General features: G+C 37.2%; 1 protein-coding gene across 2 annotated transcripts; it reads right to left on the bottom strand.

The window, feature by feature from the left end:
• Positions 1–12069: 12069 nt before the first annotated feature.
• On the bottom strand, positions 12070–18957 carry LOC140338081 (carbohydrate sulfotransferase 6-like). Of its 2 annotated transcripts, none has more exons than XM_072422121.1 (2): positions 18913–18957; positions 12070–14160 (listed from the first exon to the last, which is right to left on the bottom strand). In XM_072422121.1, exon 2 carries the CDS (start codon positions 14144–14146, stop codon positions 13016–13018), a length of 1131 nt encoding a protein of 376 aa, XP_072278222.1. In that variant the 5' UTR covers positions 14147–14160; positions 18913–18957; the 3' UTR covers positions 12070–13015. The 2 variants fall into 2 exon arrangements, with proteins under 2 accessions (XP_072278222.1, XP_072278224.1); XM_072422123.1 differs by lacking the exon at positions 18913–18957 and adding an exon at positions 14326–14900.
• Between the last annotated feature and the right edge of the window lie 2787 nt (positions 18958–21744).

Raw genomic sequence — 21744 nt, forward strand, 5'->3', positions numbered from 1 at the left:
AAAACACGGATCATATTGAATCTGAGCATATTCACTAATTCCTAGATGTCTTTGCTTGTATTTTATTACTTTTTGATCTAGCTGAGTGCTCATGAGAGGACAGAATATGGGCTTTATTTATAAAATAGGGACTTTCAAAAAAAAGCACAAGGTTTATAATGGATGACAGGGTTTATAAATAGGGTCATAACTGTTTTATAAATACGATTGCAATGTTTATAAATAGGATCATAACTGTTTTTACAAATGAGATCCAGGTTTATAAATAGAATGACAGTGTTTATAAATGGCGTTTATTAACCGTTTTATAAATGAGATCCAGATTTAGTAGTATATTTCTCACTTCTCACTGCTTTGTTTAAGAGATAGAAAGACAGTCTCCTTATTTCATAGACAGAGCTTGTACGTTGTACATTGTCATTTTCAGGTTTCAGGCTTTGTTTTTCAACCTTCTGTTTGCACACGATCAAGATGTTTTTGATAGTCATTATCAATCTGGTTTGCCAAGACTATCTGCGGATTGGGCGTTGTGGGTACTTTCATGGATTCACTCACAGTCAGCTTTTCTCCACCTGGTGTCCATTCCACCCTAAACGGATCTGAACTCCCAATGCAAGTGTAGTAATTTTGTACTCCCAATGCAGTATTTTTGTACTTACTGTAATAAAATGTCTGGGGAGGGTGATGGGAGTTTCCTTACTGTAAATTTCCTGTTTGTGTCCCCTATTGCAGTGATTTTCAACCATTGTGCCACAGCACATTAATGGAAGATCTTCAGGTGTACCATGGAAAATTATCCGATTACCATTGTCGAGTGTCAGTGCTGTAGTAATGTAATGTAATATTCTTCCATGGCAGCAAGTAGCTTAATTGCCTTGTTTATTCTTGGAGACAAGAGAATTAGCAACAGAGTGTCATTCTGTAAAATTTTTGATTTGTGGTGTGCCGCAGGATTTTTTTAATGTAAAAAATGTACCCTGGCTCAAAAAAGGTTGAAAAACACTGCTTTATTGTATGCCTTTATAATTTCAAGTCTTTTTATATGTTATACTTATTTGATTAAAAAATTTGATAAAAATGTATTGAAACAAAAGAGGCCCCGGTCAATTCTGAATAGGGGTCATATTGTTTATTATTTTATATCTGGACAATTTAAGGACTTACACTGCTTGCGTTAACAATGACACATTGCAATCTCTAGAGTAATCCTAGTTACAGGAAACCCTGGTTAGGAAACACTAATCTAAACAGGGTTATTTATAAGGTGATATTTGTTTTATATGAGATCACATGGTTTATAGATGATTTATAAATAAGAGATATTTCCTCTTTTACACTGCGGCACACAGGCTGAGTATTCTTCCTCTAGCAAATTCCTCCATCAAGGTAAAGGATGTGATCCATCATACGGACTTACTGACAGTTCTGTTTTTACTTTCATTTATAAAAATTAAAACCTTTTGTTTAAAAAGTCCAGAAACTACCCAAGGTTATTGAAATAAAAAATCATTTTACAATTTGATGTCCAGCAACTAGTGTACTGAATTAAAAAAAAAAAAAAAGAACTTACAAATTCGCACTGACATCTACTATCTTATAAAAACGAGTTATATATATATATCGGAAAACATACGCTAGAATAGAGTTGTTGCAAAGATTTTCAGAATAAGCTGACACAAGGCTCTATTTAAAAATTAGGGAATCAGACATTCCCTGAAACATTCCCTCATGGGAATCTTTCAGGTGCATGTGTTTCAATGGCACCAATTAATTCCGACCAGGGAATGTTGCACGGAATGCTTTGTAAATAGAGCCCAAACTCTATTTGGGCAAATTTACTCATCTCTAGATGTATTTGCTTGCATTTTCATACTAAATCGCCTGGCTAGGTAACTCATGAGATGACAGAAGGGGCTCCATTTATAAAACAGGGATATCTAAATAGGTTTATTAATGATTTATAAACAGGATGACATGGTTTAAAAAATAGCGTAGTAACTGTTTTCTACAAGTTGTCCAGATTTTTAAATAAAATCACAAGGTTAAATATTAGGATGCAGATTTATATATTAGGACCACAGTGCCTATTAGTAGAATAATAATTGTTTCATAAAAAGGATCACATGATAAATGCTGTAACAGATATTTCCCCGTTTGCACTCCGGCGGAGTATACATTCCTCCTTTAGCAAATTCCTTCCCCAAACATAAGGGTGGGGTCCCTCTCCAGTTTTGCACACCATTATACTGACATTTCTGCTTTTACTTTCGTTTCTATAATAATATACTCAGGGTTACTGAACTTAACAGGCTTTGACATCTGCTGTTTTATAAAAACGAATTGTAAAAAATGTGACTTTCATCTAAAGAGGTTCCAAATACATAAAGTACTGTATTATATTATATTATATAATATATATAAATATAATATATAATATTGTAATATATATATATAATATTATAATATTATAAAATAGTATAAAATAATAATAAAGTATAAAAATGAAAGAAATTGTTATTAAACCTTCTGTCCACCTGCTGATGTGTTCAGGACAGGAGAATGTTCATATCCTACACCAAGGAACATTGGAGGTGATTACATTTGTCCCCATTAATCCAGTCCAGGACACAATGAAATCCTCAATTTTAGAAAGTAATGTTGACTTACTTTTGCTGAATAAAAAAAGAATTTAAAACAACCTGTATTTTTAATGGCTTTTTAAAAATTCATCACATGTATTTATTACATTTATGTAAATATACATTTATATCTGATAATAAAAGTAGCCTGCAGACTGTGTTCTGGTATATATGTCTTTAGAGCATGGTACAGATAGTGCAACTGCACAAGGCCCCCCTAGGACTTAGGGACCCTATTTCTATTACATGTGGGTTACATGGCTGGTGAGACTCCTTCCTTGGATTTCTCTAGTTAGCTTCCAAGTGTTACACACAGTTTTTTCTTTTTTTCTAGTATTTGAAGATTGGGGAGGTCATGGGGGTAACATTTGTCTTGCACAGGGACAATGAGTGTTCATAGTCCCATACATTTAATGTAGTCAGAAAGAGAAGAGCAGACAGCGGTGAGCAGACTGATATCCCCCTGTCATGTCTATACCACTGACACTTAAGCTGCGTACACACTTACAATTTTTATCGTTGGAAATGAACGACGAACGAACGACGAACGACCGATTGGCTAAAAATCGTTCGTAAAAAAAGTAACCAACGACGCCGACAAACGAGGATAGACGTTGGAAATGAACGACCGGACCAGCAGGTCGGATTGGACGACGATCGTTGACCATCTATCGTGTGTACGGTCGTTCAGTGATCGTGCATGGTCTGAGCATGCGCAATGAACGAACGTTCGCTCTTTATTTTTCTTGCAGACTTCCTCCTGTACTGAAACTGCAGAGAGCTCACCTGCCGCTACAACATCGACTCCTATGGGTTCAAGCCAAAAAAGGGTTCAGAAAAGGAAAAATCAGGAGCTGGAAAAAAAGGAAGCCTTAAAAAAAGTCATGTCCATATTACATGAAAAAGAGGATCATTTTGATGGCTTTGGCTTCTATATAGTGTCAATACTACGTCAGATGAGCCCAGAACAAGCAGGTGCTGTGGAGATCATCATGACGGGTTTGGTGAACAAAGGCATGATGAATCAACTTAACCCACAATTCCCTACCCATTCTTACCCCTATCCTTATCCACAGCCTCAACCTTCCCCTGTACAAACTCAACGCCACCCTTATGACTATCAGCACTATCCTTCCTCCAGCACACCGAATCAGTACAGTTTTGGCAATGAAAGCCTCCATTACACTGATTTATTGTGGGGGGGGGGTGTTAATTTAGTTTTAATGGTTTTGTTTTAATAAAGGTTATTTATACTTTTTAATTAGCACTTTTTTACATGCACTTTGTTAAATAAACTTTATCTTTTGGTTATGAAGCAAATGTGTCATTTTGTTTTAATGATTATATGGGGCCCCTTACCTTCATGTACTGATCTTTCAAGCAGTCAATAATTGCTGCACATGTCTCGGGGATGATATGACCCATTGCTTGCGGTGAGATCCCGGTGGAGAACTTCATGTCCTGCAGAGATCTTCCAGTGGCAAGGTATCTCAGGGTGGCGATCAACCTCTGCTCAGGTGTAATGGACTTCCTCATGAAGGTATCTTGTTTCTGCAGAAAAGGTATAACTGCAGAAAGTAATTGCTGGAAGCAGACATCTGACATACGCAGATAATTCTTGTAGTCATCTGGGAATGCGTGGCGCAGTTCCCGTAGCAGACTGTCATGTGAAATGTTGTCTCGGTCCAACAACCAATCCTTACACCACATTCGCCGCTTCTTCTCAACGTTCTCCTCTTCAAGCATACACACCAAAGCAAGAGCGGCTTTCCTCTTCCTTGAGAACACTTTGAAGGGCATATTGCACATAGGGAAAATGGAACAGTGTGGTGAATGTCATTCGTTCGTTTGATCCGAACGTTCGCACACAGTATTCACTTCCTGTGGTGCACGTCACTTCCTGTATCGTTCAAACGATCGCATCTATCGTGTGTACAATATCTGCGAACGATCGTGTCGTTATCTGTATGTACAGGATCGGTGCCATACGATTGTTCGCAGATATCGTGCAGGATCGTTCGTAGGATATCAGTTCGTAGGATAGCAGATATCGTGCAGGAACCAACGATATTAATTGAAAGTGTGTACGTAGCTTTAGGAAATGCCAAGCAGGCTGCATTTTCGGGTAAGTAACAACAGTGATTTGACCCTCTCTACCTCCATTACCACCATAATTGTTTCATAAATAAGATCAGAAGGTTTTTATATAGGGTCCAGATTTATAAATAGGATCACAGGGTTTATAAATATGGTAATAATTATTTTAAATAGGGTCACAAGATTTATAAAAAGGATCACAGGGTTTATGAATTGGGTCATAATTGTTTCGTAAAAATATTATCATAAGGTTTTTATCCATGGTCCAGATTTATAAATAGTATCACATGGTAAATAGGGTCTAGATTTATAAATTGGATCACAGGTTTTATGAATAGGGGTAATAAAAAAAGGTCATAATTATTTTATAAATAGGGTCACAAAGTTTATAGATTGGCTCCATATTTATAAATAGGATCAGAGGGTTTATGAATAGGGTCATAAAAATGTTATAAATAGGGATTTTAGCATAATAAAAGAAAGTAAAATCAGAACTGTCAGTATGGCTGTACAAAAAAGCAGGTGAGGGAACAAACCATTATCTTTGCTAGGAATGTATACTCCTAAATACAGATATGGCCATTAATAGTTAGGGGTACCAGTCCAAGTCCGGGAGGCACAAGGTTCCCGGCTGTGGAAGTTCCATAGGAATGCCAAGCTGTGTATGTTACCAAGTATGTATACATGCTGTACATCAGTATAAACTTTAACATGAGCAAAGCATATCACAATATTACAATACATAGTATAACAGCAGTTTCCATTATCCCACATTGCCATCACTCTAGTCAAATATGGCAAAATATTTAATGGTTCACCAGCATTAGCGGATATAAATAGGGTTCACAAGGTTTAGAAATAGGGCTTAGTTTATAAATGGGGGCTAGGGTCATAATTAATTTATTAACTGGGGTCACAAGGTTTATAAATAGGGTCATAATTGTTTCATAAATAGGATCACAAGGTTTATATATAGGTTCCAGATGTATAAATAGGGATCACAAGTTTTATAAATAGTGTCATAGTTGTTTCATAAATAGGTTTATGATTTGGCTTATATATGGGCTCCAGATTATAGGTTAATAAATGGGATTGCAGGGTTTATATTAGGAGCTTTAATAAATCAGGCCCAATGAAATCCCCAGTTTCAGAAAGTATGCATAAATAGGATCACAACCTTTTGAAATAGCATATGATCAATAATTAATATGATCACATTTAACAATAAAATCCTAATAATTTTATAGATAGGATCACAGCTTTCAAAATTAGGATACTAATCATTAAATAGGGTTCAAATCATTTTTAAATAGGATCATAGCAATTATAAATAGAGTATAATTCAATAAATAAGAAACTGATCTTTATTATAATGGTTTACATTTTTTAATAATAACATGTTTAATAATAATAATAATTATATAGATAATTCAGGAAAACATATCATAGCACTACGTACATAAGGTAGAGAAGTCGTTGCAAATATTTTTACTATAAGATGACAAACGGCTCTCTTTATAAAATTGTTTCATGACAAAGATCACATGACTTATAAATACATCCTATAAGGAATATTTCCCACACAGGCTAGACATGTAAGGAGTGCACATTCCTCCAGATTATTTCCCCAAGGGTGGGGTCCCTCATGGCTTTTCACACCGTCATAATGACTGTTCTGCTTCTACTTTCATTTATAAAAAAGTTTAAAAACTTTCATTTGAAAAGTCTAGCAACTACTCAGGGTTACTGATTAAAAAAAAGATTTTACAAAGCCCTAGCATCTGCTGTTTTAATAAAACTAATTATAAAACCTGTGTCTTTCATCTGAATATTTTTCAAATACATAAATAACATTTGCATACAAAAAAGTATTAAATAATATTAAAATGTATTACAGAATGTAGAGATTGTTAATACACCTTCTGTCCACATGCTGATGTGTGACTTCAGGATAGAGTGTTTTATATCCTACTACACCAAGGAACATTGGAGGTGAATACGTTTGTTCCCACTAATCCAGGACACAAAAAAAAAACACTCAGTTTTAAAAAGTAAATTATTTATTGCATATAGATTAAATTACAACCTTTATAAATAGCATAAGATCATTGTTTAATATGATCATATTAAGTCTTTTTATATGTTATCCTTATTTGATTGAAAAATTTGATAAAAATGTATTGCACCAAAAGATGACCCAATCAATTCTGCATAGGGTCCTATTGTTTATAAACCTCCCTAGCTTTCTAATTCCATCCAAATTTCCATGCAAAAAGCGGTACAATGTTTTGCATGGAAATTTATTTTTCATTGTAGGCTATAATTCTTAGGCATAACTCAGCGATATTTAATAAATTTAACAAATTTAATAATAAACTTGAAAAAACAAAACACAAAACTCTGTAAAAAAATGTTTAAACATGTAATATAACTGTACAGTAACATGTACAATATTATATATAATTTATAAGTATATGAATATTATATGAATATTTCATTGTATTGAACTCAATACAACTATTTTGTATTGTATCCAATACAATTTTTTTTGAATTTCCCCCTGGTCTTCCAACCTGCACCTGATCGTCGCTGCATTCGCCAGCTGGAGATCGAGGAGGTAGGACGTGTCCACAGGACCTACGGGAACCAGCAGGGCACCAGAGGACACCGACAGAGCAAGGTAAGTGGGTTTTTTTTAGTTAAAAGCTACCCCAAGTACCCCAACTTTCTTCTACCCAACACCACTCTCATTCAGCCCATGGATGAGCAAAAATAGTTTCAAGAAACTACACAAAGTCACTTTTCCAATGGTGCTTTAAAGTGACTTCAGGCACTGAGCTAACCCTCAGAGACTTTTGGACAGACCATTTTAATATTTTTAGGTGCATCAAACTCATTGATAAGGCCTGGAATCAAATGTCTCAGAGGACACTGAACTTTGCTTGGAGAAATCTGTGGCCCGATTGCCTTCCAGGATGGGACATTGAGGGGTCTGAGAATGAACCTGATGCACCAATTGTCGAGGACATTGTGTCTCTGGGCAAGCATTGGGCTTGGAGGTGGATGATGCTGACATGCAGAAGCTGGTGGAGGAACACAAAATCGAGCTGACTATCGAAGAACTTTAGGACCTACACTAAGAACAGCAGAAGCATGCAGTTGAAGAACTTGCTTCAGGGGAGGAGAAGCCAGGAGAAGATGTCCCTTTCTCATTAATGAAGAACATTTGTGGAGCTTAGGAGGAAGCACATGATTCTGAGGAAAAACCTCATCCCAATAAAGTAGTAGCAATCCGTGCCATGAACATTTTTAACAATAATAGGCCTGATTTAATAAAGATCCCCAAGGCTGGAGAGGATACACTTTCATCGGTGAAGCTAGGTGATCGAGCAAACCTGAAATGGATCTGGTCCAGGATTGGAAACATTTGCTAACAAGTAGTAAATTAGTTTTAAGAAATTCATTCCAGGTTTGCTGGATCACCCAGCTTCACTGATGAAAATGTATTCTCACCAGCCTTGGAGAACGTTAATAAATCAGGCCCAATGTGATGTCTCACTACACAGACTTTTTAAAGAAAAGACATTAGCAATTATCACTAGACAGATTCTAGTGAGACAGGGATCAAGTGAGCCAAAGGCAGGTCCAAGTGGTATGCCATTAAAACGTTCAAGAAAAGATCCCAGTCCAGAAAACTTCCCTGAAGTTCTCATGGTATCTCAATTCCAAACACTAACCCCTCTCCTCCTCCTCACCGTCTTCCATATGCCAAAAAGAGCCGCAGCCAGACTCATCCATCCTTCCCTCCGCTCCTCTTCCGCTACATCTCTTTGTAGTTCCCTCCATTGGCTTCCTTTTCACCTTAGAATCAAATTTAAGCTCCTGTGCTTTGCCTTCAAATCCCTACACAGTTATTGTCCCACTTACATCTCTGACATGGTTAAAAAATACTCCCCCTGCCGCTCTCTCCGCTCCTCCAATGACATACTACTGACTTCCTCACTCATAACCTCATCACACGCAAGGATACAAGACTTCTCTAGAGCTGCTCCAACTCTCTGGAATGGTCTTCCTCGTCCTATTCGGCTTGCTCCTAATTTCTGCTCATTTAAAAGAACACTCAAAACCCATTTTTTCAAACTTGCCTACCCGGCTTCTTCTGTCATTTGAAACCATCACTACTTCCCACACTACATATCTCCCATCCTTTTGTGTGTGAAATTTCCCCACCTACTAGATTGTAAGCTCTTCGGGGCAGGGTCCTCTCCTCCTGTATCACTGTCTGTATTAGTCTGTCATTTGCAATCCCTATTTAATGTACAGCGCTGCGTAATATGTTGGCGCTATATAAATCCTGTTTAATAATAATAATAATAATAAAAGAGTCCTCATTTAAGGTAAAGTTTTTCTTGATTTCTCTATGTAACATTATTTTCTATATGTTAAATATTACAGTACAGTATTTAAAATAAATGTTTATTTTTTTTAGTTATGGGAACAGATTTTTTCTATTCCCTGTACCTATGGGAAAATTTGATTCCAGTTACAAAATTTCAGATTATGTTTTTTGGAACCAGATCATTCCTTTAACCGAGGCACCACTGTATTTGTTTTATATGGGATCACATGATTTATAATCACTGTAAGAGATATTTCTCATTTGTACTGCAGCACTCCAGCAAATTCCTCCATCAAGGTTCAGGGCGTGATCCCTCACCAACTTTTCATACCTACAGTTCTGTTTTTACTTTCATTTATAAAAATGAAAACCTTTTGTTTAAGTCCAGAAACTACTGGACTGAATTAAAAAATAGAACTTACAAATTTGCACCCACATCTATTAAATTTATATAAACTAGCTTGTGTATAGACGAGCAAGGAGTTGTTGCAAAGATTTTCAGAATAGGCTGACACAAGGCTCTATTTATAAAATAGGGAAACAGACTTTCCTCAAACATTCCCTCATGGGAAACTTTCAGGAGCATGTTTTTTAATGGCAGTAATTGATTCCCATCAGGGAATGTTGGAGGAAATGTTTTGTAAATGGAGCGCATACTCTGATTATAATAAATCTGGGCAAATTTACTCATCTTTAGATGTGTTTGGTTGCATTTCCTTACTAAATCGCCTGGCTAGGTAACCTATGTGATGACAGAAGGGGCTCTATTTATCAAACAGGGTTATCTAAATAGGTTTATAAATTAATTATAAATAGGATGACATGGTTTAAAAATTAGGGTAATAACTGTTTTCTACAAGTTATGCAAATTTATAAATAAAATCACAAGGTTAATTAATAGGATGTCAGATTTCCTGTTTTGTAAATAGAGCCTAAATACATATCATAATTGTATTTTATTACTGAATGGTCTAGCTGAGTGACCCATTAGAGGACAGAAGGGGCTTTATTTATAAAACAGGGATATCTAAATAGGATCACACTGTTTATAATGAATTTATAAGTAGGATGACATGGTTTATAAATAGGGTAATATCTGTTTCTACACGGTATCCAGATTTATAAATAAAATCACAAGGTAATAAATGGGATCCAGGTTTATATGATAGGACCACAAGGCTTTTAAGTAGAATATTAAATGTTTCAATTTACAGGTTTTGACATCTGCTGTTTTATCAAAACTAATTATAAAACCTGTGTCTTTAATCTAAATAGTTTCCAAATACATAAACATATGTGATATAAAATAGTATCAAATAATAATAAAAAGAAATTGTTAATACACGTTCTGTCCACCAGGTGATGTCTGAGTTCAGGACAGGAGAATGTTCATATCCTACTACACCAAGGAACATTGGAGGTGATTACATTTGTTCCCATTAATCCAGTCCAGGACACAATGAAATCCTCAATTTCAGAAAGTAATGTTGTCTTGTTGAAGTCCAGCAACTTACTTTTGCTGAATAAAAAAAACTTACAAATAATTGTATTAAATGGCTTTTTAAAATGTTTTTTTTTTTATTTAAAACATTCATTACATGTATTTATTTAATTTATGTAGATAAACTTTGTAGCCTTCAGACTGTGTTCTGGTATAGATGTCTTTACAGCATGGTACAGACCGTGCAACTGCACAAGGGCCCCCTAGGACTCCATTTCGATTAGATGTGGGTCACATGGCTGGTGACACTCCTCCCTAAGCTTTTGATATTGGAATTCTCTGTTTAGCTTCCAAGTGATACACACTGATTACTTTGCTAGTAGTTGAAGATTGGGGTGGTTGTGGGGGTAACAATTGTCTTGCACAGGGACAATGAGCATTGATAGTCCAATACATTTAATGTAGTCAGAAAGAGAAGAGCAGACAGCTATGGGCATACTGATATCCCCCTGTCGTGTCTATAAGACTAGCATTCAGGAAATGCCAAGCAGGCTACATTTTCGGGTAAGTACAAGGGGGTGCTAAGAAGTTCCTGGCTTTGCCCCCTGTCATATGAGTGCAGGGGCATATGACAGCCTAATATCTTAGTATGTAACTGTGCAAATATCAGGTCTTTGTGATTCTTAAAACTGTTTTTTCTTTTAGTGAGAACCTGTCATGGCAGAGGCACAAGCATATTTTAACATCATTGGAGTTACGGGCCGTCATGTTTTTGTTTCTCCAGGGAAAGTCAGCAAAGGACATTCTCACCGAGATGTCACAAACACTGGGGGAGAAGTGTCCTTCCTTTCCCTGGAGAAACAAAAACCTAATGACGGCCCGTAACTCATCCAACTTGAAACTTGCTTGTGCCTCTGCCATCACAGCTTCTCACTAAAAGAAAAACAGTTTTAAGAATCACAAAGACCTGATATTTGCACAGTTACATACTAAGATATTAGGCTGTCATATGTCCCCACACTCATTTTTCTATTTCATCTGGAAGGGGGCAAAGCCAGGAATATCTCAGCACCCCCTCCTAACAACATTGCAACAGTGATTTGTCCCACTCAACCTCCATCACCACCAACAAAAAGATTTCTGATATAAGGGGCAGTGACCACTGGCCACCACTGCTACGGGGGGCACTAGTAAACACTGTTTCAGGAGTGAGCACACCTGAAAACTTTTCATTTATAAAGTGCAGCAACTACTTGGGGTGAACTAAATTATAAAAAGAATTTACAAATTGGAACTAACATAAGAGCACCACTAATGGTAAAAGGGCTATTGTGAAGGAGGTCTGGACCACCAATACTGCAGATAACACTGATCAACAAAGGACATTGACTCCCAGTGCTGACCACCAATGCTGCATCAGAGTCCAATGATGTTTTTAATGATAAATTATTGATACTTAAAAAAAATGAAATACTGCTACTACTTGTCATGAATGTATTTGTGCAAAATTTACTTTTTTATTGCATAATGTGCACAACAGTCACTGCAGGTCACACATTAGGAAGTAGTTTAACATAACGACTTATACACCACAGAGAACCAGATCTGTTATGTATGACATAGTGGAACACATGCACATTTCTTCATCATTTCAATTGCTTTTATCAGTGTGCACAAGGAGCCCTAAACTAATTATCCCAAAAATTCAAAGGATTGATCTTAGATTGTAAGCTCCTCCGGCAAGGTCCTCTCCTCCTAATGTGTTGTTGTTTGTATTTGTCTGTCATTTTCAACCATTTAATGTACAGCGCTGCATAATACTGTATATTGTTAGATAAATACCATTGTTTAATATTATTTATATTATTATTATTATTATTATTATTATTATTAATATTAATAATAATAATAATAATATTATTGATAATAAAAATATTAATGCAAAAATTTCATTTGAGTTCTAGGTGCAGACTGATGGGCTTTATGAGCTTGGGTCTTTCACCAGTGCCATCATTCCCAACTCTGTTACCTGGGAGTTTCAGGTGTCTTTATTCACCTCATTCACTTAATTTATTAGAGCTCTCCAAGGCTGGAGAAGATAGACTATCATAGGTGAATCTGAAGGATCCAGAAAATCTGGATTAGATCTGGTCCAGGATTTAAAATATTTGCCTAATAATAGCAAAGAAAACCATTACATCTATGATCCTTGATATGAAATCCACATTAGTCTATATTCTCCAGTCTTGGAGAGCTTTAATATATCAGGCCCAATGTTTGTTGCTGTAAACGTCCATAGTCACGAATGAGTAAAAGCTGCTCAGATATTATAAAAGGGGACCTTTTTTTAAATGATTATTTTTATATAATTATAATATATGTAGAAAATACTAACATTTTCATGATATTTTGTGCAGGTATTTTTGCAGTAGTGTCTCTTTATGACAAAGATCCCACACTATCCAAATATAAGTCTTTTTGTTCATCCTCATTCTGTAGCATTTTGTACCCAAACATTGTCATTGCTTCCCTACAAATATTTTGAACCCTTTGAACACTTTCAAAGGGAAGCGCTGTCCGCCAAGCTCTTGAAGTGTTTATTGCATCCCGAGATGAGATGACAAAATTTGGTCCATTCCCCTTGCCATGTGTCATATCATGGATCCAGTCTTCAAGTTTTGGGGTAAAACGAAGCTTGGCAAACTCATACATCTCCCTGACCTTCCCCAATGGGTCTTGGACAATGTCTTCATAGCGAACCATCATGTAACGTTTATGGAGTTTGACATGAATTCCAAAAGAGGCAGTTTCATATATTTGTGTTTGACTCTTACAGATCCTTTCTATTGCTTTATAGGGAATGTCCTGTTTGTCACCTTTTATCCCCTTTAGTATAATGTTGTTGTCACGTGACAGAGCTGAGGTCACCTTCATACGGGACTGAAAGATAGCCCGTGGGTCCCGGACCAAATGGAGGATTCTAAGATTCAAAGATGGATCTTGAAGCAATGGGTAAAGCACTTTGTAATCAAAGATTCTCACTTCCTTGACCACAATATGATTATAGGTTTTGCAGGCTTTTTGGATGGTGTCAAATGGGTACTTGGCACAAAGTACCTTGCAACTTAATTGTGGTATGATGTCGCTTCGCTCAAAGGAGTAGCAAGCTGGTGGGGAACATAGGGCCCGACTAGTCTCCCACTGAAACAGGTGTGATTTATTCTTTTGTTCGGGCATGTAGGCATCATACACTGACATGTCACAATGGAACACAGACCTAAGCAAATCCCGAACGGCCATGTGAAGAACGTCAATGTTTCCATCTATCTGAGCCCACACGTGCCAGGCTGGCTCCATCATGTAGAAGACGTCGGGGTGTTGGCTGAAAAGTTGACCGGTGAAGGAGGATCCTGACCTCCAGGATGATATGATGAGAAGTTGACTCTGTTCTGGTGTGGAAAGTACAGGAGTGGGGTTGAAATTAAGTTTTATAATCATCAAGATAAATCCTGCAGTTTGAGCACTTATAAGTAGAAAAGTAGAAAGTTTACTGGGGCTCATCTTCCACATAATTTTGGTAGAACCTAAAGAGAACAAAGAAAACAGAAAAAATATCTAAACTGCTTGTTCCATTTTATAGAAAGCCACAGGGTAATCAAACATTTTAAAGCTAAAGATAAAGCCAATTCTAGGCAAATATTTACTCCCCACCCTAGTGTACCTTATTAATCAATCCTGCCTCTTTTTACCTTTAGAAACAATATGTATGGTAACTTGGCCATCTAGGTTTCCGGTTGCAAGTGACCACTAATCCAGTGCTGCAGTTGCACTGATGCCAACCTGTCCCCTTCTATCCCCTTGCATCATTGCTGTGATCTTTTCTGGATCTTAAGAGGACCCCTTCACTGGACACCTGATAAAAAATAGAATGTGTTTTAAGTCATAACTGCCCATATCCATAAACTGTCCATCCAACTCATAAAAAGTAGAAAAGCTAAAATAATCAAAAAAAGTCTACTGCAAAAATCTAGCTACCTAGGCAAAAACTACCTAGCCATTTGATCACAAGATATTCACAGTACTGTACTGTAGAGAAAATTGGCTGGTTGCCTCCAAGCAGAAAATGGACCTGATTTATTAAAGTTCCCAAAGACTGGAGAAGGTAGACCATCGTGGAAGAACCTGGATCATCCAGCAATCCTGAAATAGATCTGGCCTAGGATTAAAAACATTTGCCAACTAATAGCAAATGATTTTTTAAGAAATCCATTCCAGGTTTGTTGTATCATTAAGGTCCTTTCAAGATAGTCTGTCTTCCACAGTCTTTTGGATTTTTCATAAATCATACCCTATGTGTCCAAAACCTGTATATTTGGTCTCATGACCAGCTTTGGAAAGACCAAAGAGCTGCTTTTAAAGCATCTACTATCTGATTTTTGTTGCTAACTTTTATGATCTGAGCACCCCTATTTCAGTGTATTTTATTTTGATAAAACGACTACACCATTTTATTGTTTTAATCATGTCGCAAGCAATGCCTTCAGCAAACGAGGAACAAAACAACTGTCTTCATGTCACAAATGCTGTAAGTCTCCTTCTACTTAAAAACTAAACTAATATGAAAATGTACTGTGCATGTTCTAACAGGACAGTAAATCCCATCGGCTGACAGCTGGACATTTTCCATGGCTTGCAACCATCTATGAGTTGTCTGCTGGTTAGACAAATGCCGTTTTTACTGCCCTGCTCGGTTCTGTGTGTCTGTTAAACCCTTGAAGTCTGAACATTAACACAATGCAAATTGGTGACCTGTGATGTCAGGCACTGATTGGGTAGGGCAGACAACAATGGACATAGATTTATCACCAAAAGGCCTGTAATGAGGCGTTTGGCCGGGATAAATATTTCCTATCACCGGCTGCAATGCTTAGTTTTACTCAAGTAAAAATGCAACTTTTCTTGCATATATATTCCTCTCCTGGTGCAACATGTTCAATGCACCATTCCGAATGATTCAGTCTCAAATGTCTACAATATGTGTAAAAGACAAAATCAGACTATACCGTACAAATATAAATCTAGAGAATGATGTGAAAAAATACCTGTAACCAAAAAAAAGCAATGTACTAACGTTCCAATGTAATGATCAGTCCTTTCCAAAGTACTCCAAACATGTTTTCACCACTCAGGTACATTCTCTGGATTCCATTGATCATTTATATAATAGGTAGATGGAACAGGGTTTATCCATGGCTCCATGATCCTGATTTATTCCTCCAATAATATGATTCCAGATTATCCATACATTATATACCCTACATGGCGGTATGACACCACTGTAGGTAGCCACTGATTAGGAGATATACTACTTCCAGAAATTTTTTTTTTTGGTTTAGAATACTCAAATTCCATCTGGCGCTACCCGGGAAATTGATATTTGATGTTGATGGATGTTGATGATTTTGCTAAATCTAATTCATTAACTGACATTATTGCATAATAATAATTTCAATCAATTATCAATATCATGGTGATGTTAAGTGCTAACCTGATGTGCAAACATTTAACAGTATATGGCCCTTTGTCACCACCAGAAGAGAAATGACCCCCGATGTCCCTGCAGAAGATTGGTTGATTGGCAGTATGCACAAAGCACATTATATAAAAAAGGTGTAGGCTGAGGGTAGTGGTGATGGGTGGGGCATTCCACCTTAAAGCTAAACATTTTTCCAAAAATAAAACGTTCTTAGTAAGTAGAGGTTTTTGGAAGACATGCAGTCTAATTTGCCAAAAAACAACTTTCCTTTTTTTTTATTCTCTATGTACATTTTGCTGTTTATTCCAGATAGTGGCATGTTTGAACCCTTGCCAGGGTTTTTATTTTCTGTGTACCCCACATAGAAGATTCGATCTTTATTTGTCCTTGTGTCCATTGACACTAAAAAAATGGAAAATCCAATGTTTTTGAAATGTCACTCAGAACAACAATAAGAAATCTAATAGGGACATTTACTATGGAGACTACTAACTGATAGTGGCCTTTAAAGAAATTTCCTCTTATATCATAGTGTAGTGTCTGCAGGCAAGAGAAAAATCTTCCCAATGGGACCCTAAAAAAAGTGTTTTTCCCAATTTCCTAGTCTGGATTTACATAAAATTTCACGAGAAAGAGCAGAGGAATGAGAGGTTCACAGTCTAGTCTCAGAATTTGGTGTATATAGATCCACCCTGGTCACTTATAGACCCAACAAGCGGCAAAGGGGATTTCTTCCAATGAGATCACCTGAATCATCTCTTTGAGAGTTGTCAAATGTACAAGTGTTCCTATTTTAAAATCACCCCTCCAATTTGGCTCTCACCACTAATTAGGCTCTTAAAAACTAATAAATAGAAGTATTTACCTTTTTGTATACTATAAAATCAAATGATCATGATTTGAATGCGTAACCGGGTATTGCCCTTCAGCCCACAACTGGCAAATAAGCATGTGCCATCTTAACGTGCCAGCAATTTCAACCATTTTCAATTGAGCTAGAATAGAAATCCCAGACGTTAAAATATGAAAATGAGTGTTTTTGAGTGACTGCAAAGGGATCAAAAATGTCTTGATCACATATTTGGTGGGAGTGCCCGGGTATCCGCAAATTATGTGATCAAATAGCTGATATTTATAACGAGGTGACGGGATCTACTTTGCAGCTAACTCCTCAAATATCTTCCCTGTCCATCCTTCCAGGGTCCCTCAAAGCATGTAAGAACGATGTGCTTCGCCACTTTCTCACTGCGGCCAGAGCGATTATCCCTCGCAAGTGGAAACAACCCTTGATACCCACTATGAGGGATTGGTTGGCGGAAATGGAAAAAATACAACATATGGAGAGATTAATAGCTGAAGACGAGGATAAGCTGGAGCAATACAAATTGACATGGTCGACTTGGGATTGGTTCAAAGAATCGCCTCAGTCCAGACCACTTTGGCAATAAATGTGGTGGAATACATGGGAGTTGGAACCCCTGTTATGCTTGAGGGCTTCTTTAATAATACGAAAGTCTGTTCGGGTGAGAGGCCAGTCGGTTACTTATTCCCCCCCCCCTAATCCTTTCCCCATCCCCTGCCTGTTTCTGGGCTAACTGTTTTATTTTAATATATGGTTAGGACTACATGCAGACATTCCCGGTGGCTACCGGAGTTGGGTTGGAGGACAGCAGTGCTGCGCTCAAGCGTTACTATATTATTGATGTCCTAAAGTTAGAATGGGCTCGAGTTTAGATAATACTAATGTTTGTTATTGGATGTTCACTCCCTGTGATACTCTTTCTACCTACTTTGCGCCATTTTGTTTTCTACACAGGTGACTCCATTTTATTTTCAGAACTGTTATTTTAATATTGCACTGATATTATAAAATGACACTTTTTGTATCATGGATCTTTGTATTTGCAGGCCATGTGGCCTTATGTCTTTGTATGTGCCATTTTATGTATGAGCCTTGTTTTGTAATTATTACAACAATAAAAACGGATTGCAACAAAAATGTCTTGATCAAATCCAATGAAAAAATCTGATATAACTGTAGTCTTTTTTTCAGTTTTCAATAACATATTGTGGAGATTTTAAGTTATAGCCCATTTGGGTTATTCAAATTTAGGTAGTTGTTTAAGCTTATGGCCTTTATATTTCTTCTATTTACAGGCACTAACTTTCGATTGTATGTTTATTTCTCAATTGAAAGTTTCTAAGTGTACAGCACTATTTACAGGGTTACCTATAATAGTGGCCCCTCAATCTAAAGCAAAAACATTGAAGTATCTGTGTTACTGAATTAAACAATAAAGAAAATGATCTTGTAAAAGAAAAAGCTTAATATTTACCTGTTCCACTGCTGCTTTTTAAAATATTTAACCTGTGTGTCAGATATCTATGCAACCCCCCATGCGCTACAATTGCCCTACGTTACTACAGGACACAGTATAGCAAGTGAAACCAAAACATATGGTGGTTGTGTACAAGTTTCCAGCACCCAGAAGAACAAATAAATATGTCAATTTCTGCACGGGTGTGGGTCTGCTTTTACACATAGTTATGCATGTTACAAGCAATTCCTTCACTTTTTCCTTTCAAATATATTTCATTGTTTCATGTGGACACGAGGGAGAAAAAGAAAAACATTTCTTTGGTGAACCAACCTTAAATGACTAAAATATTGTTTTAAAAGTTCTCCATTAGAATTAAAACCATACTGATAGCAAACCAGTTCACATTTCTATTTTTAATTAAACAATTCAAGCAATATGATCCGCAACCACAAAATAATATTCCATTGATCAGTTCTTACCTTTCTTTACCTTCAAGACAATCTTCCCGAGACAAGGATGTGTTCCTGTATAATTAAATCCTTCTTATGTCAATTGTTGGGAAGTTCCTGAGTTTTGTACCTGGTCCTAAGATCCTCCTACTTGTCATGCTTTGCATTTAAAGAACAGCATGATATTAATTACACTTAAGAGGCTTTAGTTTCCATTGGTGGAAAGTATGGTTGATAATAAAGTTTTCATAAAGAAAGGACAAACTTTGGGACTGATGCACAAGGAAGCAATATTCCAGACATTCACCAGATTTACGATCTGATTCAATGGTGCAGGTGAATTCCAAAAGCAAACTTGGGTAAGGATTTAGGAGATTTGGTGTTCAAGTTTACAATTTCTGCAGTTTTCAATTACAGCACAAGCTTCTCAACGAAGTTACAGGTTAGAATCAAATAATGAGACACTGTGGAGTGTCTCACATTGGTGGCAATAGCCTGCTTCCAACCAAACCTTTTTCATATCTAAAATGGCCAATAATATGTAAGACCAGTTGGCCAGGAGTATGAAAAAGTAATCTGGGAATATTTAGGTCAACAAAGCTGGAGAGTGCTGATTTGTTTGGTAAATGATGTCTTCAATGAAGAACCTTTTCCTGGTTATTACCTTCAGGAAATGAGATATGATCTGGGAATAAATAATGGAGTAGAAGTTATAGCTGGGTGGGTTTTGTTATTTGTGTAACCCAGTGTTTCCCAACCAGATTTCATGGAACTCTAGAGTTCCTCCACAAGTTGCTAGGGGTTCCTTGAGCAATGAGCATGTTGTGTCTCTCGGGTCAGTTTTAACTGACCCCAATGATTTTTTTGGATATCTGGAAGGGTGACATTTTTCCCCCTGGAAGGCATTCTTTCTATTGACCACCAGGTTAATGTACTATAAGCTGTGGATATAGTAAATATTGAAGGGGTTCCCTGAGAATCTGATTATTTTCAAGGGTTCCCTGATGGTAAAAAGGTTGAGAAAGGCTAGTGTAACCACTCCTATGTTCTGGTTTCACTATAGCATTCATTCATTATATTAGAAACTTTTAGAAAATTAGAAGTGTGGCTTTGCCCTAAAGAATTCTGGTAGGGTGTTGAATCTAAGGGCCTGATTTATTAAAGCTTTCCAAGGCTGGAGAGGACACACTTTCCTCAGTGAAGCTGGGTGATCCAGCAAACTTAGAATGGATCTGGTCCAGGATTCAAAACATTCGCTAGCAAAAAGCAAATGACTGAAGAAATCCATTGCAGGTTCGCTAGATCACCCAGCTTCACTGATGAAAATGTATCCTCTCGAGCCTTATAGAGTTTTTATAAGTGAAGCCTATTGTCTGAAGTCTTCTTTTAATTAGGATTCTAACTAATTTCTCAAATTTTTACTGCTAAACTCCAATTCTGTGTCATGGGTCCATCACTGTGTCATGGGTCAAAGGGAGGAACCACCGAGTGCAGCATGGGATCAAAAGATCGGCAATCCAAGTGAATGTCAGTTATGGAAGACTTTAGAATGATGTTGCTTTCTTATCATCAGAGCATGTGGCGTGATAGTTTACACACTGCTTTAGCACATTATTCTGGTACTTACTTTGTATACAAATGGGGAGGAGATTTGGAATATTGAAAGAATTAAGCTGCCTTCAGACTGACAAAGTTAAAATATTACAGCATGACCTTTTTGATCTCTCTTACTGTGCCAGTTGTTATAGACTTGGCAGACTTCCACCAGGATATTGTGGCATTCTGATGTTTGTCATTTATGAGGACATTATGTTTTTTAGCTTTGAACAGAGTGAGGAAGCATTTGAACCCACGTGCCTTCTTCTCCTAACCTTGTATCCCTTTATCCACACAGAAATTGAGAAGAATCCCACCAATGGGGTCACAGACAGTAATAAAAATTCCCCATTCTGCTAAAATCAGTGGGGTTAATTTACTAAATGAGTTTGAAGTTTTTACTTATCAGAGTGAATTATTACTCTTCAAGAGATAATTCACTTAGTTTGGTAAAATGAGAAGACACTTTGCTGACTTCAGCTCTCCAATGTCAATGATGAATTTGCAGTTTCTTTCCTGTAACAAAACTCCAGTCAATACCGGGGTTCAAAATGGCTAATCTGTAGTAAAGCTAAATAGGGAAGGCCCATTTGGTTTCATTTGGTTAAGATCCCAAGTGTACAAGTGAGCTAGAGATTTTGCAAAGGGGAGCGGTTCTTAGTTTAGAGAAACTGCTAGAGACATAATTAGGTAGACAATATAAAGGAAACAGAAGAATATCAATTTTATTATATGCAACCCAACCAATCCATGAACTTTTAAAATGTGCCCTATCCCTAAACCTCCAGAGGGTGGTCAGAAGAAGTGGTGGACAGTTAAGCCGCATACACACGTGCAATTCTTGTAGTTGGAAAGGATCTTTCACAATCCTTTCCAACGATAAGAACCGCACGATGCATGAACGAGTGCTGTACATACAGCACCGTTCTGCTCTATGGAGAGGGGAGGGGGGGAGCGATGGAGCGGCACCCTGCTGCACGCTCTCCCCCTTCCCTTGCATTAGGATCGCTCGTCGTTCATCGTTCGTGGATCCAGCAGGACGGATCCACGGACAATGAACGACGTGGGCTGTACACACGCTAGATTCTCGCCCGATATCCGGCCAAAGACGATTAACGGGCGAGAACAATTTGACGTGTGTACGTAGCTTAAGATGTACAGAACTGGGTCAGATCTGATGGAACATAGATTCTCAGCTACTCCATGGCATTTCAGCACCATTGGAAAAGAAAACTAGAAGTTTTGCGTTGACACTTACTTTCTAGT

This window comes from Pyxicephalus adspersus, chromosome 9, assembly GCF_032062135.1.
Source record: "Pyxicephalus adspersus chromosome 9, UCB_Pads_2.0, whole genome shotgun sequence".
In the NCBI taxonomy this organism is placed as follows: Eukaryota; Metazoa; Chordata; class Amphibia; order Anura; family Pyxicephalidae; genus Pyxicephalus; species Pyxicephalus adspersus.